Below are 23,489 nucleotides of genomic sequence, written 5' to 3'. Positions count from 1 at the left end.
TGGGGACCACACTGCCCCATGCTTTGGGGCTACTATGTTGCTGTCCACACTGCTCCATCTTTGGGGCTAAGTGCTCTGGTCAAGAGAGTGGGGATGGAGTGGCAAGAGACTTGAAGAATGGAGACAAGACAGGGTGTGTGGTCAAGTATCGTTTACTGTCTCCCATAGACTATATTCACCACCTTTTATCTCTCATTGACCTCTCCTATTGACTTCTCCTATTGACACTATTTGACTTCTTTTATTGACCTCCTACTATTGACTCTATTGACACTATTACAAGAAAATCCTGGGTATTTATAAGCACAAGCAGGAGAACACAGCTGAAGGCATTTTACCACATGCACCATGCAGGTGGGGTCACTAAACAGAAAAACAAGCTATGTGGGATAAACAAGATGTTTGTCAGAGTGTGCTCAGCTGTTGTAGGTTGTTGATAAGCAAGTCTCTATCAGGGTATATGGCTCCAGATGGCTGCAAAGATGATAGCTGCTTTCTAGGGGCTTTCTGCTAAAAGTCGGCTCCCAACAAGCAGAGAAGATGTGAGAGGGAATGGACGCTTACCTGTATGGTTTCTGATCCACAGGTCTGCTGAAGGTGGCAGGAGATTGCATATCCAGAGGGAACACGGTGCTTAGGGCAGATTAGGAGGCCTGAGAGGACTCAATGAGCAGGGAAGATGGTGGAGAAGGGAGGGTTACCTGAATGGTTCAGGTTCCCGAGGTCTGATGAAGTTTGAAGGAAAGATGGTGGGAAGAATGAAGGAAGCCTTTGATAGAAGGCTGCTCAGGGCCTCAATGCATTCAGTCTCTCAAAGAACAGGTTAGCATTTAGCATGGCTCCTGCTTTTAAATATCATGGAAGAAAAATTTTATTCATTTTATACAATATATTGTTCCACTGATTATAGTAAAACTTTAATTGTTTCCCACAAAAGTGTCAGATTCATGTGTGAGTCTCCTGTTACATCTTAGAGCAGGACTCACAGGAAAACTACAGTAGATTGTGTAGAATATCAGGGAAGATCTGTTGAAATGGGTGCTTACATATTACCAGGAGGACCTTGAAGGAACTGTGACAAGGAGAAAGACAGATATCTAGTAATCTGAATCACAAGGTTTGCAATGTCACCAGACCAGCGATTGGTCCCCCTTCCTGGTTCATGTAATTAGCGTGGGTAGGGTGTGAAAGGCTTGCTAAAAGAGTTTTAAATGAAATATTTTCTTTCCTTGGATATTTCCATAGCATCTGCATAACTGAAAATCATGATGAGCCTCATGGCCCCACCAGCACTCCAGCAGCTGGCAAGAAGAAGCCTGCTGAAAGATGAAGCCTTGGCCATCTCTGCTCTGGAGGACCTGCCCTTGCAACATTTCCCACCACTCTTCAAGGATGCATTCACCAGCAAACAACCTAACATCCTGAGGCAGATGGTAGCAGCATGGCCCTTCCCATGCCTTCCTGTGGGATCCCTGATGAAGATGCCTCACCTGGAGACCTTGAAACCTCTGCTTGATGGCCTGGATTTGCTGTTGGCACAAAAGGATTGACCCAGGTAAGTAAGACCTTGGTAGCATGGGGGAGGGGGAAAGTTTGTATGGATGGAAGTTTATACAGTACTCACAATGTGGTCCTAGGTGAAGAAGAGGATTCTGATCATAGTGGTCAGTATCTTCTAGAACAGAAACGAAGAAAAAGGACAGTGGTGTATGTAGGACAGCTTAGAATAGAAAGAGTCAATATGCAATGATTCTGTCTCTGCCTCTGGCTCTGGCACTAGAAATGGGACCTGAGTATTTTCTTTCTTTCTTTCTTTCTTTCTTTTTTTTTTTTTTTTTTGCTTTTCGAGACAGGGATTTTCTGTGTAGCCATGGCTATCCTGGAACTCACTCTGTAGACCAGGCTGGCCTCGAACTCAGAAATCCACCTGCCTCTGCCTCCCAAGTGCTGGGATTAAAGGTGCAAGCCACCACCGCCATGCAGACCCAAGTATTTTCAAGGAATTGATTTAAGGGAGTTTGAATTATGGGTTATGCGGATTACACATTGTGTCTCCTGTCATATGAACTTCCTTCTACTTTACCCACAGAACGTGGAAACTACAAGTGCTTGATTTACACGATGCGCACCATAACTTCGGAAATGTTTGGGCTGGAAGACAGCATATCATTTGCTCTCCAGATGTAAATGGCAACAACCAAGCAGTGGGAAATCATCGCATCCTAGGTGGGAAACAGGCCATGACTGTATTGATGAACTGTTTCCTCATGTCCCACCTTCCCTCCAAATATCTAAAATATGTTTATCGATGGGCCAAGCAGAGGAAAGATGTGATAGAGGTGATCTGTCAGAAGGTAGAGTTTGGAGCGTTTCCTGCCTATGACCCACTGGAGATTTTGGAGGTTTTTGACACAGGCTCAATACAGGAATTGGAAATAAACACATGCTGGGACATTCACACCCTTGCTTTGCTAGCCCCTGGCCTGGGCCAGATGAAAAACCTCCAGAAACTCACTTTCAAGGAAATCTATGTCCCTGTGCATTTGCCTCGGGACCAAGAGATGGAAGCCTGCTGTTTTACAGAGATCTTTTCCCAGTTCTCCAAACTGAATAAGCTCCAGCATCTCTATTTGATTGATGTCTACTTCCTGAATGGTCATCTGGACCAAGTGCTCAGGTAAGAAAGGACAGAGAGCTTTTTGCTGGGGTGAGCAAAGTATTTTGTTGTTGGTTTGTTTTACATTAAACATCTGTTTATATAGTGGCTTTCCAGCTCATCTTAAATTTATACAAATGTGAGCTTAGAATAATTGATATAGTACTTTATGCTGTTGTTGCATCCTGATTTCTCACCTTAGTAAAGCAGATTCCATCTCCTCTCCCCTGACTTTCCATGTTTCAGAGGAAATTTGAGCACAGGAAGGGGCTGAGTAGATGGGAAATGAGTGAATGACTGTGGTCAAAGAGAAACCCTATGAACAGAACAGAGGGTGTGTGTGGAAGCTGGAGTACATTGAGATAAATTTTAGCAGGATTGTTCTGAGTGGTTCCCAGTTGATCCTACTGGGTTTCTGTGCTTCCATCATCTGTCCCAAAATATGTTTTCCACTTACCAGTTCAGAAGGAACTGTGTGGAGCTAAGGCAGTAGCAGACACAGTGATTGCTTATGTCCTACCTAGAAGAACGTGACATTAGTTGTTAGCTCTTCAACAGGGAGCATCTTGTCCTTGACCTTAATAAAGGTCTGAGAATGACCTTGAGCTAAGGAGACTCTGCAATGTTGATTTCACAGCCTTTTCTCTGCAACCGTTAAACTTCAATGTTGTAAAGTCTTTTACCCCTCTCTCTTTCTCTCTAGGGGCTTGGAAAGTCAATTAGAGACCCTTGCTATCACTCAATGATTGCTGTCACAATCAGATATGAAGTATCTGTCCCAGTGTCCAAGCATCCATCAGCTCAAACACCTGGACCTGAGTGGTGTCACCTTTGTACATTTATTTTATTTATTTTTTATTTTTTTATTTATATATAATTATTTAAATGAGTACACTGTATCTGTCTTCAGACACACCAGAAGAGGGCATCTGATCCCATAATAGATGGTTGTGAACCACCATGTGGTTGCTGGGAATGGAACTCAGGACCTCTGGAAGAACAGTCAGTGCTCTTAACCCCTAAGCCACCACTCCAGCCCCATCTTTGTACATTTAAATGATGCATTTCTAGGAAGCCTGGAACAAAGACTGAGAGCTACTCTGCAGACATTAAAGTTGAAGGGCTGTATGATTATGGACATGCAAATCAGTGCCTTCCTGCCTGCACTGAGCCAGTGTTCCCAGCTCACTGAAGTCAATTTTGTGAAGAACTTGTTGTCCATGGGCAGCCTGAAGAAGCTGCTGCAGCATACTGCCAACCTCACACAGCTGACCCTGGAGAAGTACCCTGCCCCTGATGAAGTCTATGGTGACATTGGTGATGTTATTCCATACAGATTTGTACAACTTTGTTCTGAGTTTATAGACACACTCAAAGTTATAAGGCAGCCAAAACAGGTCTACTTTGTGAGTAAGAGATGCTTAGATTGTCGGAAATTTTTTACCTATGATGTGGAGGAGGCCAGGCTATGTTCTTATTGGGAATATACAAAATAAGGTCATTGCTGGGCTCTGATAAATGAAAGACAGGACTCAAGTGACTGATTAGAGACATAGGCCATGTGTACTAAAGCATTTCTGGATGAGCTGTGGAAAATAATTATTTCATGTCATTTGAATTCCAATCATATTCTTCAGATTTAAAGTAGTTGTGTTGACAAGAAGAACCATGATCTTATTTTCAGCCTAATGTCTACAGTACAGACCCACCATTGGTTAACAACAGTATTCCATAATTGTAGCCCTTCCATCCCAGCACTTTCATAATATGAGGGACCGTAGTGGAAGCACAGGTGATAGAGAGGACATTATAAAGAGCATAATGGAATTGAATAGGAGGACTCTGTGCCATTCTGCCTCTGGATGACATCCTCCTATTGGCTGAACTGAACCTAGGAGTATTTTTGTATTAGACTGCTATCACTTTTAAGCTGTGTCTCTTTCATGGAGTGCTCCTGCAGCCTGATATTATCTTTTCACACCACCATTCAAATTATAATCTGTCATAGATTGCAATAAATCAGTTCTGTAAGAACATGTTTATTTTCTTCTTTTACTGAGTTAGTTTTCTGACAACATTATACTTGTGTATTGTGCTAACTCTGGCCCTATAATCATGTGTCCCCTTGTCTCTGCCCCTTCCTTCTCTTGGATCTTTCAGAGTAAATAAAGACCACCATGTTTTTTCCTAGGGGAGATTTTATAATCTCATGATTGATTCATGAGACCCTATTCAAAGTCCTATATGGAATCATTTGGAGATGTTACTCAGAGGCAAACAAAGCTTGCTGCTCTTCCTGAGGAGCAGGGTTGATTCGCAGTACCCACAACCACCTGTATCTCCAATTCCAGGTGAATGACATTTTCCTCTAGTCTCTGGGAGCCCTTGAGTCAGTTGAGGTGACTAAAAGGTTAGCCTCTCATAATCCAGTCATGGATTTTTAACTAGGAGCCTGACTTCCCAGCTCACAAGGTGTGAAAGCGGAAGTACAGACAGGATCTTAGTAGGTATTTTAGTGCAGGGCCATGGAGATTTGGAGAGCTCAAGTGGTTGGAAATGGGGTTGATTTAGAGGAAGAAGAAGCATGTGGTCTGAGTGCTGACTAGATGTATAGTTGAGGCACATCTTCCAAAGAGAAGAGTGAGGGGCTGCTTGGAGAGATGGTCTCAGCAAATTCTGTTTGTCTCACACATCTCTCAGGGAAAAACATGCAATCTTCAAGCATCTTCCATGTTCTTCCTGTCTGAAGAAAACACCTAACATTTTAAACAACTGTTCCCACAAGGGTTAGGACCAACTGCAAGTTAATGTGGGTTGTAAATATTTCCCTAACTTGTTTCTTCTGAGGAAAAAAATCTTTTTATTCCCCTGAATAAAAGAGAAAGAAAAAAGGAAAGAAAGATATAGTATGAGGCCAGCCTGGTCTACATTGAGAGATCCAGAATAGCCAGTGGTATACAGAGAGCCTGAATGTCAAAACAAACAACAAAACAAACAAATTCCCATGTTTTCATTTCATTCATATTAATCTCATCACTCCAGAGTAAGAAACAGGCAGATCTCAATGGACTGATAGGATAGTGTCTAGACTGAATGATTTCCTTTTGGGAAAACCACAAAACTAAAACTAGAGTGGAACTCAAGTGCCCATTAACTAAACCACTCCCCCAATATAAGGTTTTTGTTCATTAATTTAGTAGCTATTTATCTACTCATTTTTAACTTGTGTTTGGGTAAGGTCTTGATCTGTAGCTAAGGTTGATGTAAAACCCCAGTTCCCAGCACTCCTGCCTCAGCATTCCATGTGATAGGATGACTGTTGTAAACCAACACACCTGGCTGAGTTTCCTTTGCATGTGATACACATGGTCCTGAGTGTGTGTCCCATTGGCATGGTTCTGTTCCTGACACTAGACATGCACACAGATTCTCCTAAAAATATTTTCTAAGGACTTTGTGACTTTGTGACACATCGTCACAACTGTGTATTCTTTCCTGTAATGTGTAGCTGACTTGGATGTGCTGTCATTCTTCAGTTGTACTAGCTAGCTACACAAGAGGGCTGAGTCAGGAGGATGGCTTGCAACTGCTGTTGTGAGGCAGCAGTTCTGGACATGCAGTCTCCAAATGGACTTAATTGAATTTGGTCATAGGTGCAACAGTAGAGAGAGAAACTCACTAAGATGCTAAGCCTTCATTACTGAAGGAACAGAGGGCTACAGCCTCTCAGGGAAGACTGACACCTAGCTAGCTCACACTAGTTAGTTTATTCAAACATCATACAAAGTTAATTGGGAATGGGAAAAATTCCAGCTACCAAGATTATCTTCCTCTTACTGCTCATTGGAACAGACAACCCACACCAATCTCAGTCCCCTTTGACTTTGGCTAGCCATAATCAAAAGAAAGAACTTCAGGTTTGCCAGAAGTGTCTCAGTACCAAGATGAATGCAGCTGCATGCTCTCACATAGCACCACGTGCAGACATTCTAAAGAGAAAATATTTCTTCAAGGGTCATACCTTCTCAAGGCAATTTCTCAGCTTCTCCTAATTGACCCAGACATACCAAAGGATTATGGATCATTTAAAGCAGTTTCAAATTTACATCATTTACACAGATGGTGTCCTTGTCTCCTAGTAAAAAAAAGCATGTCTCAGAAGAATCCATCCAGGAAACTAAGTGGTTGATATCAATAATTTGTGCTAAACCAGGCATGGACAAACACACACATGTTTAGAGCACAGGCTAGTCTTTCAAAGGACCCAAATAAAATTCCCTGCACACATATTAGGTAGCTCACAACACCTAAAATTCCAGATCCAGAGAGATTCTACTTCTTTGGCCTCTGGGATCTTTGATCCATGTTAACATTTCTCATTAAAGACACACATACACATAATTAAATATAAGAAAAAAATTTAAAGTGTGATAAATGAGATTATTACTCCAGCAATTTAGCAAATGAATGAATGATTGCATAAATAAATAAATAAATAAATGTATATATACAGATGTATACAGTAAAATTAATTTGAAGATGCTTTCTAAGCACTATTTTATTTATGCACAGCAGCCAGGAAAAATCTTGTAATTAAATACTCACAAGTACTTTTCATTTAAAAAGCATATTTTTTTATTTTGGCTTTTTTTGGTTTTTGGTTTTTCTCCTTTTTTTTTTTTTTTTTTTTTTTTTGACAGTTTATTTGTTTAGTGCTGGCTGTAAAGGAAACTGCTATATAGAAAAGGCTGACCTCCAACTCTGGGATATCCCTGAATCTACCTCCCTTGTGAAGAAGAAACTAGTGTCTCTGGAAAGTTAGTTATAACAAATGATGTTTTTCTGGGCCACACAGGTGAAAGGATATCTTGGTAAAGCAGACACGTGAAGAATATTTTCCTGCAGCAGGCACAAGTGAAAGGATGCTTTAATAAAGCAGACATGTAAAGGTTGCTTGATAAAGGAGTAACTATGGCCCTACAGACAGTAGGAGACCAGCACTGAGCTTTGGTTTGGATTGCTCTTCCCACTCTTTTCCACTATACAGCACCCATGTATTGGTTTGCTTTACATAGCAATGTTGAGCTCAGCTTGTAATAAGGCTGCTATTGAGAGAAACTTGCCAAGAACTGCTTGTGAGATTCCTGTGCCAGCTTCTGCTTCTATGGCATCTCCTGAAGCCAATTGCCAAGCCTGGTGGTTTCTTCAGGATTAAACTACAGCTACAGGTTCCTGCCTAGTGTCTGCCTGCTGAGAGGACTTGATTGAAGCCACTGGTTTCTGCATCTTGGGCTGCCTTGGGTTGCCTTTAGGCTCTGTGCATCCAGGAGCTCAGGAAATCATTCAGCACACCTGTCCACAGGGACATGTCTGAGTCAGAGGCGGTCTGGTAAAGCACTCAGGTGCCATATATTCATGCTATGCCTTAGGAAGTATAAGTCTCCCCCATCCCAGGCACCATCACAAGGCCAGAGTCCCTGCTCTGCAATAATAGAGGACTCAGTGTGCCCTGTTGTACTCTCTAGAGGTCTCAAGTCCAAACACTCATCAGTCTCAGCAAATGGAGGCTCTCATAAGAACTGACCCAGGTACAATTAACCTTTGTCCCACCAGGGGCCAAACCCTGCTCCTTTGAATCTCATTTCCCTTTGGAAAGGTTATTCAGGAGAAGGTAATGTGAGCAGCCTCTTCTGGCAAAAAGACACTGATCACCTATAAAGGCCCTCAAAAGAGACAGTCCTACTGTCATAGGCCCAACAACCCAGGTTCTGCTTTCCACACATTGAGTCTGCCAAGCACAGACTGAGGAGAATCTCTGAAATGTATGGCATTACTCTTTACTTTTAAAGTTGTTACCAGGTCCTTTGGGACATTGGCCTTTAGGATACTAATTTGGAGAGTGAGGTAGAAGTTCTGTGAAGTAGTGACCACCTGGCTTCACACCCAAACTGTGTCTGAAATTTGAAAGTGAACAAAGACATGTAAGTTTCCCATAAGCAGCTCTGGAGTCATGTGACTACACAAGAGTACTCTGAGAGACTGTGAATCTGAGAAAGACATGCCAGCGAACCCTTCTGCTTACATCACTTTCCCTCCTGTCCTTTCTCGTTTCTCTTTCTGTGGGTAGCTATGGACTATGCACACTGAGACAGGATGGTTTTGACTTTAAGACCAGTCTGGGCTATATGGTGAGACAAAGAAGAAGGAATCCAACAAATATGAATGTTGGGAAAGCCTTACCCAGGAGAGAAGAGTAAGAATTTCCAACTTTGTTTTTTCGATCTCATTTTCCATGAAGTGCTGGAGCAGGGAGTACATGTAGGAATCACTGGGTGGGGACCGGGATGAGGATAAGTGCTTACGGAGGATGCAATAGACCTTCCTACATGCACCATGTTGGCCTGATATAGCCATTGATATGATTTCCAGCCATGTTCTTAATCATGTCCACGCTGATACTCACAGGCCTCAGACTAGAATATGAATTGTGTGAGCACACAAGAGAAGGCCATGTCCTGGGAGTTGACCACAATATATAGGCAGAAAGAGATTGGATAAGTACCCTATGCTTGTAGACTCAGAGATCCACCTGTCTCTGACTTGCAAGTGCTGTGATTAAAGGCACGAGGCACAACCACTTGGTTTCAATAGATAAGTTCTTAACTATCTCTCTCGTCTAAGAATCTTCCTGTGTACAGATCTGATCCAATTTACCTACACCATCCAAATCTGAAGATAAGGAAGTGGGTGGAGACTCAATATTTAATCAGAGACCTACTTTTGTGGTGAGGGTGTGGCTACAAAGGGAGGATACAGCTGAGAGGTATATAAAGAGTCAGAGCAGGCAGAGAAACCCTCAGTCTCTTGAAGCCTGGAGTTACAACCTTCTTCTGCCTGAATATGGTGATCTGTTTCCAGTGTCCAGATGCAGTAAGTCCCTCAGCTCCATGAGGATACCTCATCTCATGCAACCTAGTCTAGCCTTGTCCTCACTTGAAATTTTGTTCATATAATTTTCTACTTGGTGGTTCTCCTTTTTTAAGATGAGTTCTCTCTAAGTAAGTTTGCCTAGCTGGTATCCTAGATATTCTGTACTTTTTGGTTAATATCCACTTACCAATTAGTACACACCATGCATGGCATTCTGGGTCTTTGGTAACTCATTCAGAATGATATTTTCTAGTTCCAGCCATTTGCCTAAAAAATTCTTGATGTCCTCATTGTTTTATTAGCTGGATTTTTTTCCATTATGGAAATGAACGATGTTTTCTATATCCATTCTTCAGTTGAGTGCTATCTGGGTTGTTTCCAGCTTCTGGCTATTACATATAAGGCTGCTATGAACATAGAGGAGCAAGTGTCCTTGTGATATGGCGGGACATCTTCTGGGTATCTGACCAAGAGTAATATAGCTGCCTATTCAGGTAGAAGTGTTTCTAATTTTTTTGCCAAACAACCAAATTGGTTTCCAGAGTGCTTGCACCAGTTTGCAATCCCATAGAAATGGAGGAGTGTTCTCATTCTCCACATCCTCACAAGTAAGTGCAGTCATTGTAGGGTTTGATTTCAGTGATTCTGATTATTGTAAGGTGGAATCTCAAGGTCATTTTGATTTGCATTTCTCTGCAGACTAAGGACTTTGAACATTTCTTTAAGTGCCTCTTGGTCTTTAGAGCTTTTTCTACCTTTGAATTAGGGGAAGGATTGAAGAAACTGAAGGGCAGGGCAACCCTATGGTAATCCCACTAGTCTAAACTAACCTGAAAGCCTGGAAGCTCCCAGAGCCTGAGCCACCCAACCTGTCAGCATACACAGTCTGGTCCAAAGTCCCCAGTACATATATATAGCTGAGGACTGCATGATATAGCTTCAGTGGGAAAGACTTGAGGCCCTAGAGAAGAGAGATACCTGAAGGTTTAGGGGTGGGTGAAGCATTCTCTTGGAGGAAACACTGAAAAAAATTAGATGAGGGTCTGGGGGAGGGAATCAATGGCTGGAATGTAAATTAATTAAAAAAATATCACCAGGCCATAAACTCACAGAAATTCTCCTACCTCAGCCACCTGAGGCCTGTTTAACCAGAATATCCAAGTGTGTTCTCAATTACATCTAATTATTAACTGGGTTATTGTGGTTTCTGTAGAATTTTTTTGTTTTATTAGTTTTGATTCTGTTTTTTTGAGACAGTTGCACTAAGAATGTCAGGGTGATCTTGCATTCTCGGCACTCTAGTCTGGAATGTCAGATATGAGTTACTCAAGTGCCTTGAGTGCTAATCTTTCTGTCAGTTTAAGCCTGGCATTCTTTGGTGTGCTTTCAATCCCAACAACAGGGAGGCAGAGGGAGGCTGTGAGTGTCAAAATAGCTGGATATTACATATATTTTTTGAAAAGGCGAAACAAGGGGCTGCAGAGAAGGCTCAGTGGTTAAGAACACTGAGTGCTCTTCCAGGGGTACTATGTTCAATTCCCAGTAAGTAAATGGTGGCTCACAACCATCTATAATGTGGTCTGATGCCCTCTTCCTCTTTGGGTGTGTCTGAAGACAGAGACAGTGTACTCATATACACTAAATAAAGAAATAGTTATATAACTAAATAAATAATGTAAAACAAGCAAACAAACACAAAATATCAAAAAACAAATGGTATTTGCATTTGCTCACTGATAAATAGCCTCTCATTATAATCGAACCCAGGATGTCCTCAAACTTGCAGGAAGAAATGTATATATACACATACATGTGTGTATATATATGTGTGTGTTTGTGTGTGTGTATAATATTCATTATATCACAATAACAGTCTTGCTCTCTCCTCTCTACCGATACCTACTCTTGACTGAAACAGAAATGCAGAGGCTGGATACTCATTAAGTTTGATGACAGACTAATATATATATAGAAAGTTTAAAAACAGCTATAAGATCATGTCTCAGAGAAGAAAAAAATTCCAAACCAATAAAATCAACAACACACACACAAAAGATATTTATATCTGCTGATTGATACATGGACTACTCTTTTCAAGGAAATCAGTATGTCTTCAAAGTTTCAGAAAGAATCCAGGTTTTTGTTATTATTAAATATTCAAACAGAAAAATCTAAATATTACTTAATATCTGCTCCATTTTTGTTACATGTTGGTCTTCATTTAGTTTCTGCTGGTCTCAGGATAGCTGGTCTGGTGCTGTATAAGTAACCAATTATAACATGGAGCTAGTGAGCCTCCTGGCTTCAGCCTGTGAATTATAATCTCTACCTCATAGTCTCTTTATTTTATAAAGGGTCACCAACCATGTCAATGGCTACTGAAGGATAAGTGACTTTAGTGTTTCTTTCCCACTCTGTTAGCTCTGTAGTTTGCAGACCTCAGGCTTGGAACTTTACCAACACCTTCTCCAAAAGACATGTAAGGGTCACAATCAAAGATTGATGTCAATAACTAATGATGGGTATTTCAAAGATGAGGTGACTCAATCTATGCACTGTAGCTGGATAGATAAAGATTGTAGACAATTTGGAAGCTGATTTTCTTTGCTTTCTTTGAGGGCCTGGAAAGCTAAGCACAATCATCATCCAACAAGTGGCTGAAGCTTCAGAGTTCCTCGTGATGCCTTCCCAGTGGGATGAATTCACCCTATCTCTGGCTGCAATTAAATGTGGCCTTTGGGAACTAGGATACTTTGGAGAAAAATCATAGCATCAGAGAGAATTATGGGTTTAAAACCAGCACAGGCCAGACCAAGCAGTGCTTGATTAGTCATGCTGTGGTGGCCCAGGCTGAACAGAAATGGAAAACACATGTAATGTCAACACTTGGGAGGTACAGTCAGGTATTTCTCTGTGGGTCCAGGCCACTGAGATCTATAAAGCTAGTTTTAGGATAGCCAGGGATATAGGTAGTTCTGTAAAGATATTATCTCAAAGAACACATGAAAAAAATTGGTTATTCAAAGTGACAAACTGGGTTCTCTGCCCTCATCTTTAGTAATCTAGCTCTCACATTTCCTTGTGTGTACAGAAGGGCTTCCTAAGTTTCTTGTCATTCATGGTATATTTTTCCTGGCTTCCCTAGGATGACTCTTCAGAAGACACAAAGAAAGTCTACTCTCCACTCACCCTTGAGAAGCTGGCAATGCAGAGGCTACTGAGGGAGGAGGCCTTGGCCATTTCTGCTCTCAAGGACCTGCCCCATCTTCTGTTCCCAGTGATGTTTGAGGAGGCCTTCATTAATGGGCATACAAAGGTCTTGACAGCCATGATACCTGTGTGGCCTTACCCATACCTTTCTGTAGGAATAATGATAGAAAACCGCAACTTGGAGACTTTGAAGGCTATGCTTGAGGGACTAGATATACTGATTACACAAAAGGTTCGCTCCAGGTAGGCAAGATTGGCTGGGGTTGGAGGGTGGGTCTCTGAGTGCTGAGGAGAAACTAGGGTCTCAGAATATTTGGCCAACTGTGGATCAGAAGCTTCTGATCATCAATTCTTTCTTCAACCCACAGTCTGAACTGTTACCTTCTGAATGTAGAGGCTGAGAATGTGTCAAGGTTTGTGCTTAGTCTCAACTCTCTGGGCAAATAATAAATAATGTAGAAGATAGAAAAGAATAGACACACCCAAGAGGAGTGGGTCTTTTCCTGCATCCCTCAAAGGTACAAGAGAAATGACATTAAGATTAAGGAGCTTGGAATGAAGGGAAGTAAGACAGGGCTAAAGATGCCTGTCTTGCAAAGAATGCTATTCATTCACTGAGCTTAAGTTTCAGGGTTTGATTCTAGACACAGGAAAACAAAGTTTTGAAAGAAGCTGCTTAAATGTAATATGTAGAGTAGAATCAGACTATTAAATGTGTCTTCTTTTACCATCTGATAGTTATACTCATTTCTCCCACAGTAGGTGTAAACTCAGAGAGATCAATTGGAGGAATGAATACCACGATGTTACTGGCATATGGGCTGGATCCCATGAACTCTTACCAAGATTAATGACACAGAAGCAGCCAGTGCAGAATAGTCCTGGCTGTGTGGTGAAGAAGGAATTGAAGGTGACAACACAACTTGAAATCATGGAGGGCAGACTTGATGAATCTGACAGATACTTGTTTCAGTGGGCCCAGCAGAGAAAAGATTCCATTCATCTGTGCAATAGAAATCTAGAGATTCGGGGTTTAACCAAAGCTACAGTCATAGAAATCTTCAAGTTTTTACATGCAGACTGTGTACAAGATCTAATGCTATGTCATCTTTCTATAGAAGATTTTGATTTTCTTAATCCCTACCTGAGACAGCTGAACAATCTTCTCAATCTCACAGTATGTCACATCACAGATACCCTAAGGATGGGTGATTCTGACATGTCTCTACTTCCCCCATTCCACTGTCTCCAGAAACTTTCTGTAGTTGAATGCCCTTATATATATGGCAACCTAAAAGGATTCCTCAGGTAAGGAAGGGTCCCATAGTAGACCAGAAAAAGACTAATCTCTTTTCTTTTGCCTTGATTTTGATGTGGTTTTGTTTTGTTTTTTGCAAGTTATAGAAGATTTTATCATCTGGCAAACATAAACCTATCACTCTCAGAGACCTAGCATATCGAGGCAATGAGCCCTGTGCCAAGATCTGTATGACTAGACACAAGCAACCTCTTATTGCTTATGTGTAAATAGTTTTAAGTTCAGAAGAAGATTGAGTGGATGAGAAATATGGGACAATGGGTTTCAAGGTGAAGACAGGATCATGGAACTTGGAGAAACAAAACCTCACAGAACTCTTAAAAATAGTACTAGGAAGTTGTTGAATTTTGTTTTGGGTAGCTAGTCCTTCTTACATAGACCATGTTACCCAGATATATCCATTGTTTTGGTTTTCTATCAGGCCCTGGGTCATGACTATAATGATATCTTAAGGACTCAGACTAGAATGTTGGGAGGTATGTGAGCAAAAAACAAAAGGTCATGTCCTGAGGGTTGTTCTCAATATACATTCAGAATGATTTGGGGGGGGGGCGATGTCATCTGCATAGCTGTCAATCCTATCCACCCTCTTCAACACAATTTGACAGAAAGCAATAATGTTTTCTCTCCTCAGGTGCCTGAAGAAACCCTTGGCGTCACTCAGCATCACTGACTGTAATTTCTCACAGTCAGACTTGGATTGCCTGTCCTATTGCTCAAATATTTTTGAGCTCAAATCTTTAAACCTTGATAGTATTAATTTATGTGATTTACTCCTTGAGCCTCTTGGGTTTTTCCTTGAGAGAGTTGGACATACCTTGAAATACCTGGGATTAGAGTCATGTGGTATACAGGACTCTCAGTTGAATACCCTGCTGCCTGCCCTAAGCCAATGTTCCCAGCTCAGAGTTGTCAATTTCAATGATAATGACTTTTCTCTGCTTTTCCTGAAAGAACTTTTACACCACACAGCCCAGCTGAGCCAGCTGGAAAGTGAGGCATACCCTGTCCCTCTGGAGTGCTATGACAGGGATGTAATACTTAAACACAGATTAGAAAAATTGTGTCCGGAGCTCCTGGATATACTCAGGGCCAAAAGAATGCCCAAGGAGGTCACCTTTGAAACATCCCAATGCTTCAATTGTGGTGGGTACTATATTTATGATCTGGAGACCGAAAGTTGCCATTATGAAATATAACTACTGTAAGGTTGATTGTGGAAGACAGAAATGGAAGCTGATTATTGGAGATTGATGAAACCCTAAGTGAATGTCCACTGCTGATTGGAGCATGGAAATGCTAATCACTTACAGGCCTGAAACACACTGGAAAGGCAAGATCTTTCTCTGAGCTGGTAAATGAATGTAGCATCTACAGAAAATGTCAAGCACTCTTTACTTTTCTAGGATTATTGTAGGTTGTGTGTATTATAATAGAGGTAACCTTCCATGAGGACATTGCCTCCCCTTTTGATTTATGCAATGAATACTTTGATATTTAATAAATATTTTGGGTTGATGGTATGTCTCTATTAGAGCACAGAACATAATCATCCTTAGCATTTCTGCACCTGTATCTGGTTTCTTCATTCCTCATCACCATAACTAGAACAATCTCAGATTTGTGCAGTTCCTTGCATCCCAGGAACAGTCTCATAAATGGGACCCAAACACAGAGCTTCATAAAGTGCTCAATGTTTTGGAAAGACATTAGTATGTAGTACACTCAGATCACAACAACTGAGTTGGTTATAGAGAACAATGGGATGAGGGGAGAGGCATATTTAGCAAGCATGAAAAATGAGGACCAAGACATTTTAGGACAGATGTCCTTGTATTTAACCTTTGCTGAAAAAATATTTGCAACAAATGAACCCTCAGAGACCTGATATCAAAATGAGAAGAACATGATGTTACCTTAATCCTTAATCTAGTTCTTCATAGTTTTTTGTTTTTGTTTTTTTTTTTTTTTTTTTTTTTTTTTTTTTTTTTTTTTTTTTTTTTTTTTTTTTTTTGGTTTTTCAAGACAGGGTTTCTCTGTGTAGTACTGGCTGTCCTGGAACTCACTCTGTAGACCAGGGTGGCCTCGAACTCAGAAATCTGCCTGTCTCTGCCTCCCAAGTGCTGGGATTAAAAGACGTGCGCCACCAACTCCGAGCTCTTCATAGATTTAAAATAGTTTTTTGGTTGGCTAAGAAAAGCTTCACTCCTTAGGTAGAGAAATATGTCCTAACACCTGCCCTGGTTCCCTGTGACATGTCTTTGTGGGGGACTCCAACCTTCATGTGTAGTGCAGCTTCTTTCAGATAGTGAGGTGACTCACAGTAGGCTGAGGAGAAGAGGATGTTCTCTATGGAACTTCCCACAGTCTCCTTATACTCTTCAGTTCATTTTATTAACATCCAGGCTGGCCAATGTCTCTGGACCTAATGCCCTGGGGCCCTTCCTCACTGGCTTGTTATGGGTCTAATTTTCCACTATAGAGCCCCCTGGAAAGATGAGATTAAATATATTCACCTCCATGCCAAGCTGTTTTCTTTAAAAAAAAAAAAAAAGTGCCAGGCTGCTCTTCATGAGATTCTATGAATAGCCTAATACAATTTAAAACCATACGTTTTTTTTGAAGGGATGCCCATACAGAATGAAAGGTGTTTATGGCTGGAGTCAGGAATGAATCATGTTCTTATCCTCAGAGTCTGCCTAAGATACCCTAACACCTACTTCTCAGCACAGAGAAGATCTATGTGCCCCAGAGGGACAAAGGTTAAGGGGAAAAACAGGGATTAAAAATAGAAAGTGAAGGTGACAGGGGAGAGGGTAATAGACTGTTTGTTTCTGAGGGACAGGGCAGGAGCAAAGAACTGCCTCAGGATAAAGAAGAGACAGAATGGCTAGCCTATAGGAGGAAGGCTTGTTATGAAGGTAAAAGGTAAACTCCATGTGAGGATGAGGCATTTAATTTTAATTGGGCTTCATAATTATGTAAGGCAAATGACTGGAAAGCTGGGCCCTGGTTGGGAGCCTCAAGAAGAGGAAGCTGCCATAAAAAGAAATGAACTTTGGGGGATACCTTTCAAAATATAAACTAATAGTTTTCAGTCAGGCACAGTGTCAAGGAAAAAGGAAAAGAGTTGCCACGGCCATGTTTGCTACTGTCAGGCTGGCAACAAGTTCCATAACTGAGGCAGGAGGATTGATGAGAGTTGAAGTTTCAGAGCAGAGACTGCAGGAAAGTGCATCCAGAGACTGCCCCACTGGGGGATCCACCCCATATAAAGTCACCAAATCCAGACACTGATGTGGATGCCAAGAAATCCATGCTGACAAGAGCCTGATATAGTTGTCTCCTGAAAGCCTCTGCCAGAGCCTGACAAATACAGAGATAGATACTAACAACCATTTGACTGAATATGAGGTCCCCAGTGGAGGAGTTAGAGGCAGTATTGAAGGAGATGAAGGGGTTTGCAACCTCATAGGAAGAACAACAATGAAAACCAAAAAAAGCCACCCAGAGCTCCCTGGGACTAAACCACCAACCAAGGTTTACTCAAGGTACTCAAGGCTCCAGCCACATATGCAGCAAAAGATGGCCTTGTTGGACATCAGTGGAAAGAGAGGCCCTTGGCCCTGTGAAGGCTCAATGTCCCACTGTAGCAGAATGTGAGGGCAGGGGGGAAGGAATGTGTGGGTGGGTGGGGGAACACCTTCATAGAAGGCAGAGAAGGGGGGATAAGATAGGGCATTTCGGAGGGTAAAACCAAAAAGTGGATAACATTTGAAATATAAATAAACTATCCAAATAAAAACAATCTTTGTGCAAAAGAGGCAGATGTAGGCAGATATCTAATCTCTGGGCCAGCCTGGTCTACAGGGTGAGTTCCTGGACAGCCAGGGATACACAGAGAAATCCATAATCACAGAGACAGTGCTTATGATGTCAAGTCTATTATATAAGCACACGCATATATTTGTATATACATACGTATATATATGTGTATATATATACACACACACAGACACACACACAGGTATATATATATATATATATATATATATATATATATATATATATACATATATATGTATATATATATGCATGTATACATACATATATATGCAGGTTTCTTTCTGCCAGTTTGAGAACTTCGTGAGCACCTTGAAAATAAGACACTGTGTATCAGGGAGGAGATGCAAATGCCATTTGTTTTTGGTATTTTGTGTTTGTTTGCCTGTTTTACCTCATTCATTCATGTATTGTATGTGAGTACATTGTTCCTGTCTTCAGACACACCCAAAGACGGCATCAGATCCCATTATAGATGGATGTGAGCTATGAAGTATTTAGTGGGAATTGAACGCAGGACCTGTGGAAGAGCACTCAGTGTTCTTAACCACTGAGCTTTTTCTCCAGACCCTTCTTTTGCCTTTTTAAAGACACATATAATACCTGGCTGTTTTGACAATCATTTAGGCTTCAAACTCAGAGATCAGCCTCACTCTGCATGTTTGTTGCTGGGATTAAAGGCACACCAAAGAATGCCAGACTTAATGTGACATAAAGATCAGTATTCAAGGCACTTGTGCAACTCACAGCTGTCATTCCACCATGGATTGCCTTGAGTTAAAAAGGTCACCCTGAAACTCTTAGTGAGACTACCTCAAAAACCAAAACCAAAACAAAACAAAACAAAAGTACCCCACGGAAACCACAATGACCCAATTAATACTTAGATATAATAGAGAACTCACTTGTATATTCTGGTTAAACAGCCTTCAGGTGGCCAAGATAGGAGAATCTCTGTGAGTTTGAGGCCAGACAAACTATTTTATTTAGTTTAATTCTATTTACATTCCAGATCTTGCCCCCCCCAAACACAGTTTTTCATCTAATTCTTTCTCCCCTTTGCCTCCAAGAGGGTGCTTCCCTTCCCCATACTCAGGTATCCCCCTTCCCAGGGTCTAAGTTTATTAAAGGATTTGATGCATCTTTTGCACCTGAAGACAGAACAGGCAGTCCTCTGCTATATATGTGCTGGGGGCTTTGGACCAGCCTGTGTATGCTGCCTGGTTGGGTGGCTAAGTCTCTGGGAGTTCCCAGGTGTCTAATTTAGATAAGACTGCTGGTCTTCCTAGAGGGTTGTCCTCTCCTTCAGTTTGTACAATCCTTCCACTAATTCAATCATAGAAGGATCTCAAATGGCTCAGAAGCATTAAAGAAATGTTCAAATCCTTAGTCATCATGGAAATTACAATGAAAATGTGTTGCGGCCTTTACTCTACCTCAACGGTTTTGCCTCAACACTTTTGGGGCTAAGTGCTCTGGTCAAGAGAGAGAGTGGGGCTCTTCGGGCAATAGACGAGAAGAATGGAGACAAGACAGGGTGTAATCAAGTCTCTTCTATTTTCTCAAGTCTCTCTTATTGAAGGGAATTCTGAGGTATTTATATACACAAGCAGGAGAACACAGGTGAAAACATTTACCACGTGCACCATACAGCTGAGGTCACTAAACAGCAAAACAAGCTATGTGGGGTAAACAATATATTTATCAGAGTGTGCTTCAGCTGTTATAGGCTTTTGACAACCAAGTCTTTCATCAGGGTATATGGAATATACCTGATATATTGGAATAACTTCAAAAGTAAAGAGTAATGCCTTACATTTCAGCGATTCTCCTCAGTCCATCCTTGGCCAACTCAACCTGTGGAAAGCAGAACCTGTGTTGTTGGACATATGACAGTAGTAGTGTTTCTTTTTAGGGCCTTAGTATTTGTTCAGTACCTTCTTGCAGTGACAAGTGTCTGGTCACATTGCTTTCTCCTGTATAACCTTTCCAAAGAGGAATGGGATTCAAAGGAACAGGGTTTTTTTCTGGTGGGATAAAGGTTAATTGCTGTGTTGGTTCTTGTGAGAGCCTGCATATGTTGAGGCTGATGAATGTTTGGAATTGAGACCTCTAGTACAACAGGGCACAAAGAGTTCTCTACTATTGCAGAGCAGGGACTCTGGCCTTCTGGTGGTTCCTGGAATTGGTGAGACTTACAGTTCCTAAGACATAGCATGAATATATGGCACCTGAGTGCTTTACCAAGCCCCTTCTGACTCAGGCATTTCCCTGTGTACAAGTATGCTGAATGATGTCCTGTGCTCATGAATACCCAGTGCCTGAATGCAGCCCAAGCCAGTCCAAGACACAGGAACTGAAGACCCCCCAAACTCGGGAGACCCTTCCTCAAGCCTCTGGATCGTGACCACCCAAAAATCACAAGAAACCATACCTGGATGCAATCAGCAGAGGTTTATTAGGGGAGGAGCCGGCGGTCAAAAAACGACAAGCTCTTTAGCTCCAAGAGCAGGGTTTTTGGCCCTGAGTGATGGGTACCGGGGTCTTTTAAAGAGCAAAACCACAAACCAGGGGAGTGGGGGAGGGGGTAAGAGGCTACCAAGGATACATAACATGAGAATAGTGATACATTACAAAGAAACCCACCCTAAAAGGTTAATGGCCATGGAAATTACCCAGTACAATCATTTTCACAAAAATCTGGTTTCACCAAGTCACTGTCCTACCTTGTCATTTATCAACTATTTATTCTCACTAGCTCCAGCTGTAAAGCCACAGTCCTGTCATTGTGTTTTTACCACCTGAATGACTTTCACTCCTTACAGCCAGTTCCTGGAACTGGCCTGGCTTGTTTCAGAGAAAATTTTCCATGTCCCTAAAAGAACTTGAAAGGCATCTATATATGTATATATTCTATAAAAATGATTTTTATAATTTTTCATTCTTCAGAACCAGCAGCTTCAGTCCAGGCCTTTTGCAAACATATTGCAGACAGAAATCTTCAGATGTAGTTTGATACTGAAGGAACCACCAGGCTTGCAAATTAGCCTTAGAAGAGGCTACAGAAGCAGCAAGCTGACACAGGAATTTCATGAGCATTTCTTTGTTGGGAGCCGACTTTTAGCAGAAAGCGGCTAGATCATCTTTGCAGCCTGGAACCATAGACCCTGATAGAGACTTGGTTTTCAATAGCCTACAGCAGCTGAGCACACTCTGACAAACATCTTGTTTATCCCACATAGCTTGTTTTGCTGTTTAGTGACCTCAGCTGCAAGGCCTACATGGTATCCACGCCTGGAAGACATGAGGTACACGTGCTATCCACTCCATACAGGCCTGTAAGGTGCAAATGCTATCCATGGTATATATGCCTGTAAGGGTTATGTCATATCCACACCTACAAGGCACGTGGCAAAATCATATAAGTACTCCGGACTTCCCTTCACTAGGAGAGACAGTAAGAGAGAAGAGACACAATAAAGGAGACTTAAGACTTGACCACACACCCTGTCTAGTCTCCATTCTTCTTGTTGCTTGTCCCTCCATCCTCTCTCTCTCTCTCTCTCTCTAGACCCTGACCCGAGGACCAGAGCAGCAGCTTGGGCCTGGACACAGTGGCCGCCAAGTGTGGAGCAGAGCAGGCCTCAACATTTTTGGCCCCCAAGCTTGGAGCAGAGAGGGCCGCAACATTTTTGGCTGCCCAAAGTGAGGCTCCAGCTTGGGCCACACAACATTTCTTGACAAGTTTTTCTCCCTGGGGATATTTTCACATTGGGTGCTGTTATTCAAATACAATGAGGAAGAAAAAAAAAAAAAAAAAAAAAAAAAAAAAAAAAAAAAAAAAAAAACCAAACCTGTCCTCCATGCTGGTCTCCCGCTGTCTGTGTCCTCTATTAAGCATCCCTTCACATGGCTGCTATATCAAAACATACTTTCACACATGTGTGCTTCCAGAAAACATTCTTTCTAGTGTCTGCTTTAGCAAGACATTTTTTTCACCTGTGCGCCCCAGGAAAGCATCATTTGACAGGAGTAACTTTCCAAAGAAAGTCCAAGTTTCAACTTCACTTGGGAGGTAGAGGCAGGGAGATCTCTGAGTTGGAGGCCAGCTTTTCCTACAGAGCAAGTTCTAGGAGAGCCAGTACTACAAAAATAAACTGTCAAAAGAAAGACAGACAGACTGAAGACCAAAACCCAAAAAAGCCACAATAAAAAATACTTTTTAACTGAAAAGTGCTTGCGAATATTTAATCACAAGATTGGTTGAATCCTCTGTGCACACACAAAAAACATACTGCTTAGAAATCATCTTCAAGCCAGGCAGTGGTGTCGCATGCCTTTAATCCCAGCACTTAGGAGGCAGAGGCAGGTGGATTCCTGAGTTCAAGGCCAGCCTGGTCTACAGAGTGAGTTCCAGGACAGCCAGGGATACACAGAGAAACCCTGTCTTGAAAAACCAAAACCAAAAACAAAAACAAAACCATCTTCAATATAATTTTACTGCATACATCTGTATATATACATTTATTTATTTCTTCATTCATTAAATTGATGGGTGATTGTCTTATTTTTGTTGCGCTTACTGGAGCCCGATGTTGGACACCAAACTGTTGCAGCCCGTACTGCCCGTTCCAGTCCGAGGGTCAGGGTCTAGTGAGAGAGAGAGTGGGGATAAAGGGGAAGAGATGCGAAGAATGGAGACAAGACAGAGATTCTGATCAAGTCTCGTTTATTGAAGGGAATTCTGAGCTATTTATAGGCTTTTGCCACGTGCCTTGTAGGCGCGTGGATACCACGTGCCTTGCAGGTGTTGATATGACGTAAGCCTTACAGGCGTCTATAGCGTGGACAGCACGTGCACTGCAATGCCTTGCAGGCTTGGATAGCACGTGCGCCTTATAAGTATGTATGGTGTAGATAGCACGTGGACAGCACGTGAACTGCAATACCTTGCAGGCGTGGCCACCACGTGCACCTTGCAGCTGGGGCCAGTAAACAGCAACACAAAATATGTGGGATATCAGAGTGTGCTTTAGCTGTTGTAGGCTATTGAAAACCAAATCTTTCGTCAGGGTATATGGTTCCAGATGGCTGCAAAGTTGATCTAGCCGTTTTCTGCTAAAGTCGGCTCCCAACAATTTTTTACACTTTAAAGTTTTTTCTTACGTTTAATTATGTGTACATGTGTGTTTTTAATGAGAATTGTTCAGAGGGATGAAACTTCTGAGAGGCCAGAGGAGTTAAATCCCTCTGGATCTGGAGTTTTGGGTCTATGAGCTACTGAAAATGATTGCTGGGAATTTTAGTTGGGTTCTCTGAATGTCTGTGCTCTAAACATGAGTCATCTTTCTTGCCACAAATATTAATGAAGATGAAGTCTCACTGTGTAGTCATGACTGGGTTGGGAGTTCCTATATAGAACAGGTTGGCCTTGAACACTGAGATTAGCCTAGCTATTCCCTTGGACCACTAAAATAAAAGAGTCACACAGACAAGCTTGACTAACTGTTTGCTCAGAAGAATTGACAACTA

General features: G+C 41.7%; 1 protein-coding gene and 1 pseudogene across 1 annotated transcript; both read left to right on the top strand.

The window, feature by feature from the left end:
- The first annotated feature begins 1,211 nt into the window (after nucleotides 1-1,211).
- On the top strand, nucleotides 1,212-4,152 carry LOC117696040 (PRAME family member 12-like; annotated as a pseudogene).
- Nucleotides 4,153-9,523: 5,371 nt separating this feature from the next.
- Nucleotides 9,524-15,544, top strand: LOC117696073 (oogenesin-3-like). Its single transcript, XM_034486667.2, has 4 exons — nucleotides 9,524-9,586; nucleotides 12,732-13,039; nucleotides 13,556-14,104; nucleotides 14,749-15,544. The coding sequence occupies exons 1-4, from the start codon at nucleotides 9,557-9,559 to the stop codon at nucleotides 15,311-15,313; spliced, it is 1,452 nt and encodes a 483-aa protein (XP_034342558.1). The 5' UTR covers nucleotides 9,524-9,556; the 3' UTR covers nucleotides 15,314-15,544.
- Nucleotides 15,545-23,489: the final 7,945 nt, after the last annotated feature.

This window comes from Arvicanthis niloticus, unplaced genomic scaffold (assembly GCF_011762505.2).
Source record: "Arvicanthis niloticus isolate mArvNil1 unplaced genomic scaffold, mArvNil1.pat.X S10, whole genome shotgun sequence".
In the NCBI taxonomy this organism is placed as follows: Eukaryota; Metazoa; Chordata; class Mammalia; order Rodentia; family Muridae; genus Arvicanthis; species Arvicanthis niloticus.
The sequence above is the reverse complement of the archived record's forward strand: the minus strand, read 5'-3'. Positions and strand labels throughout refer to the sequence as shown.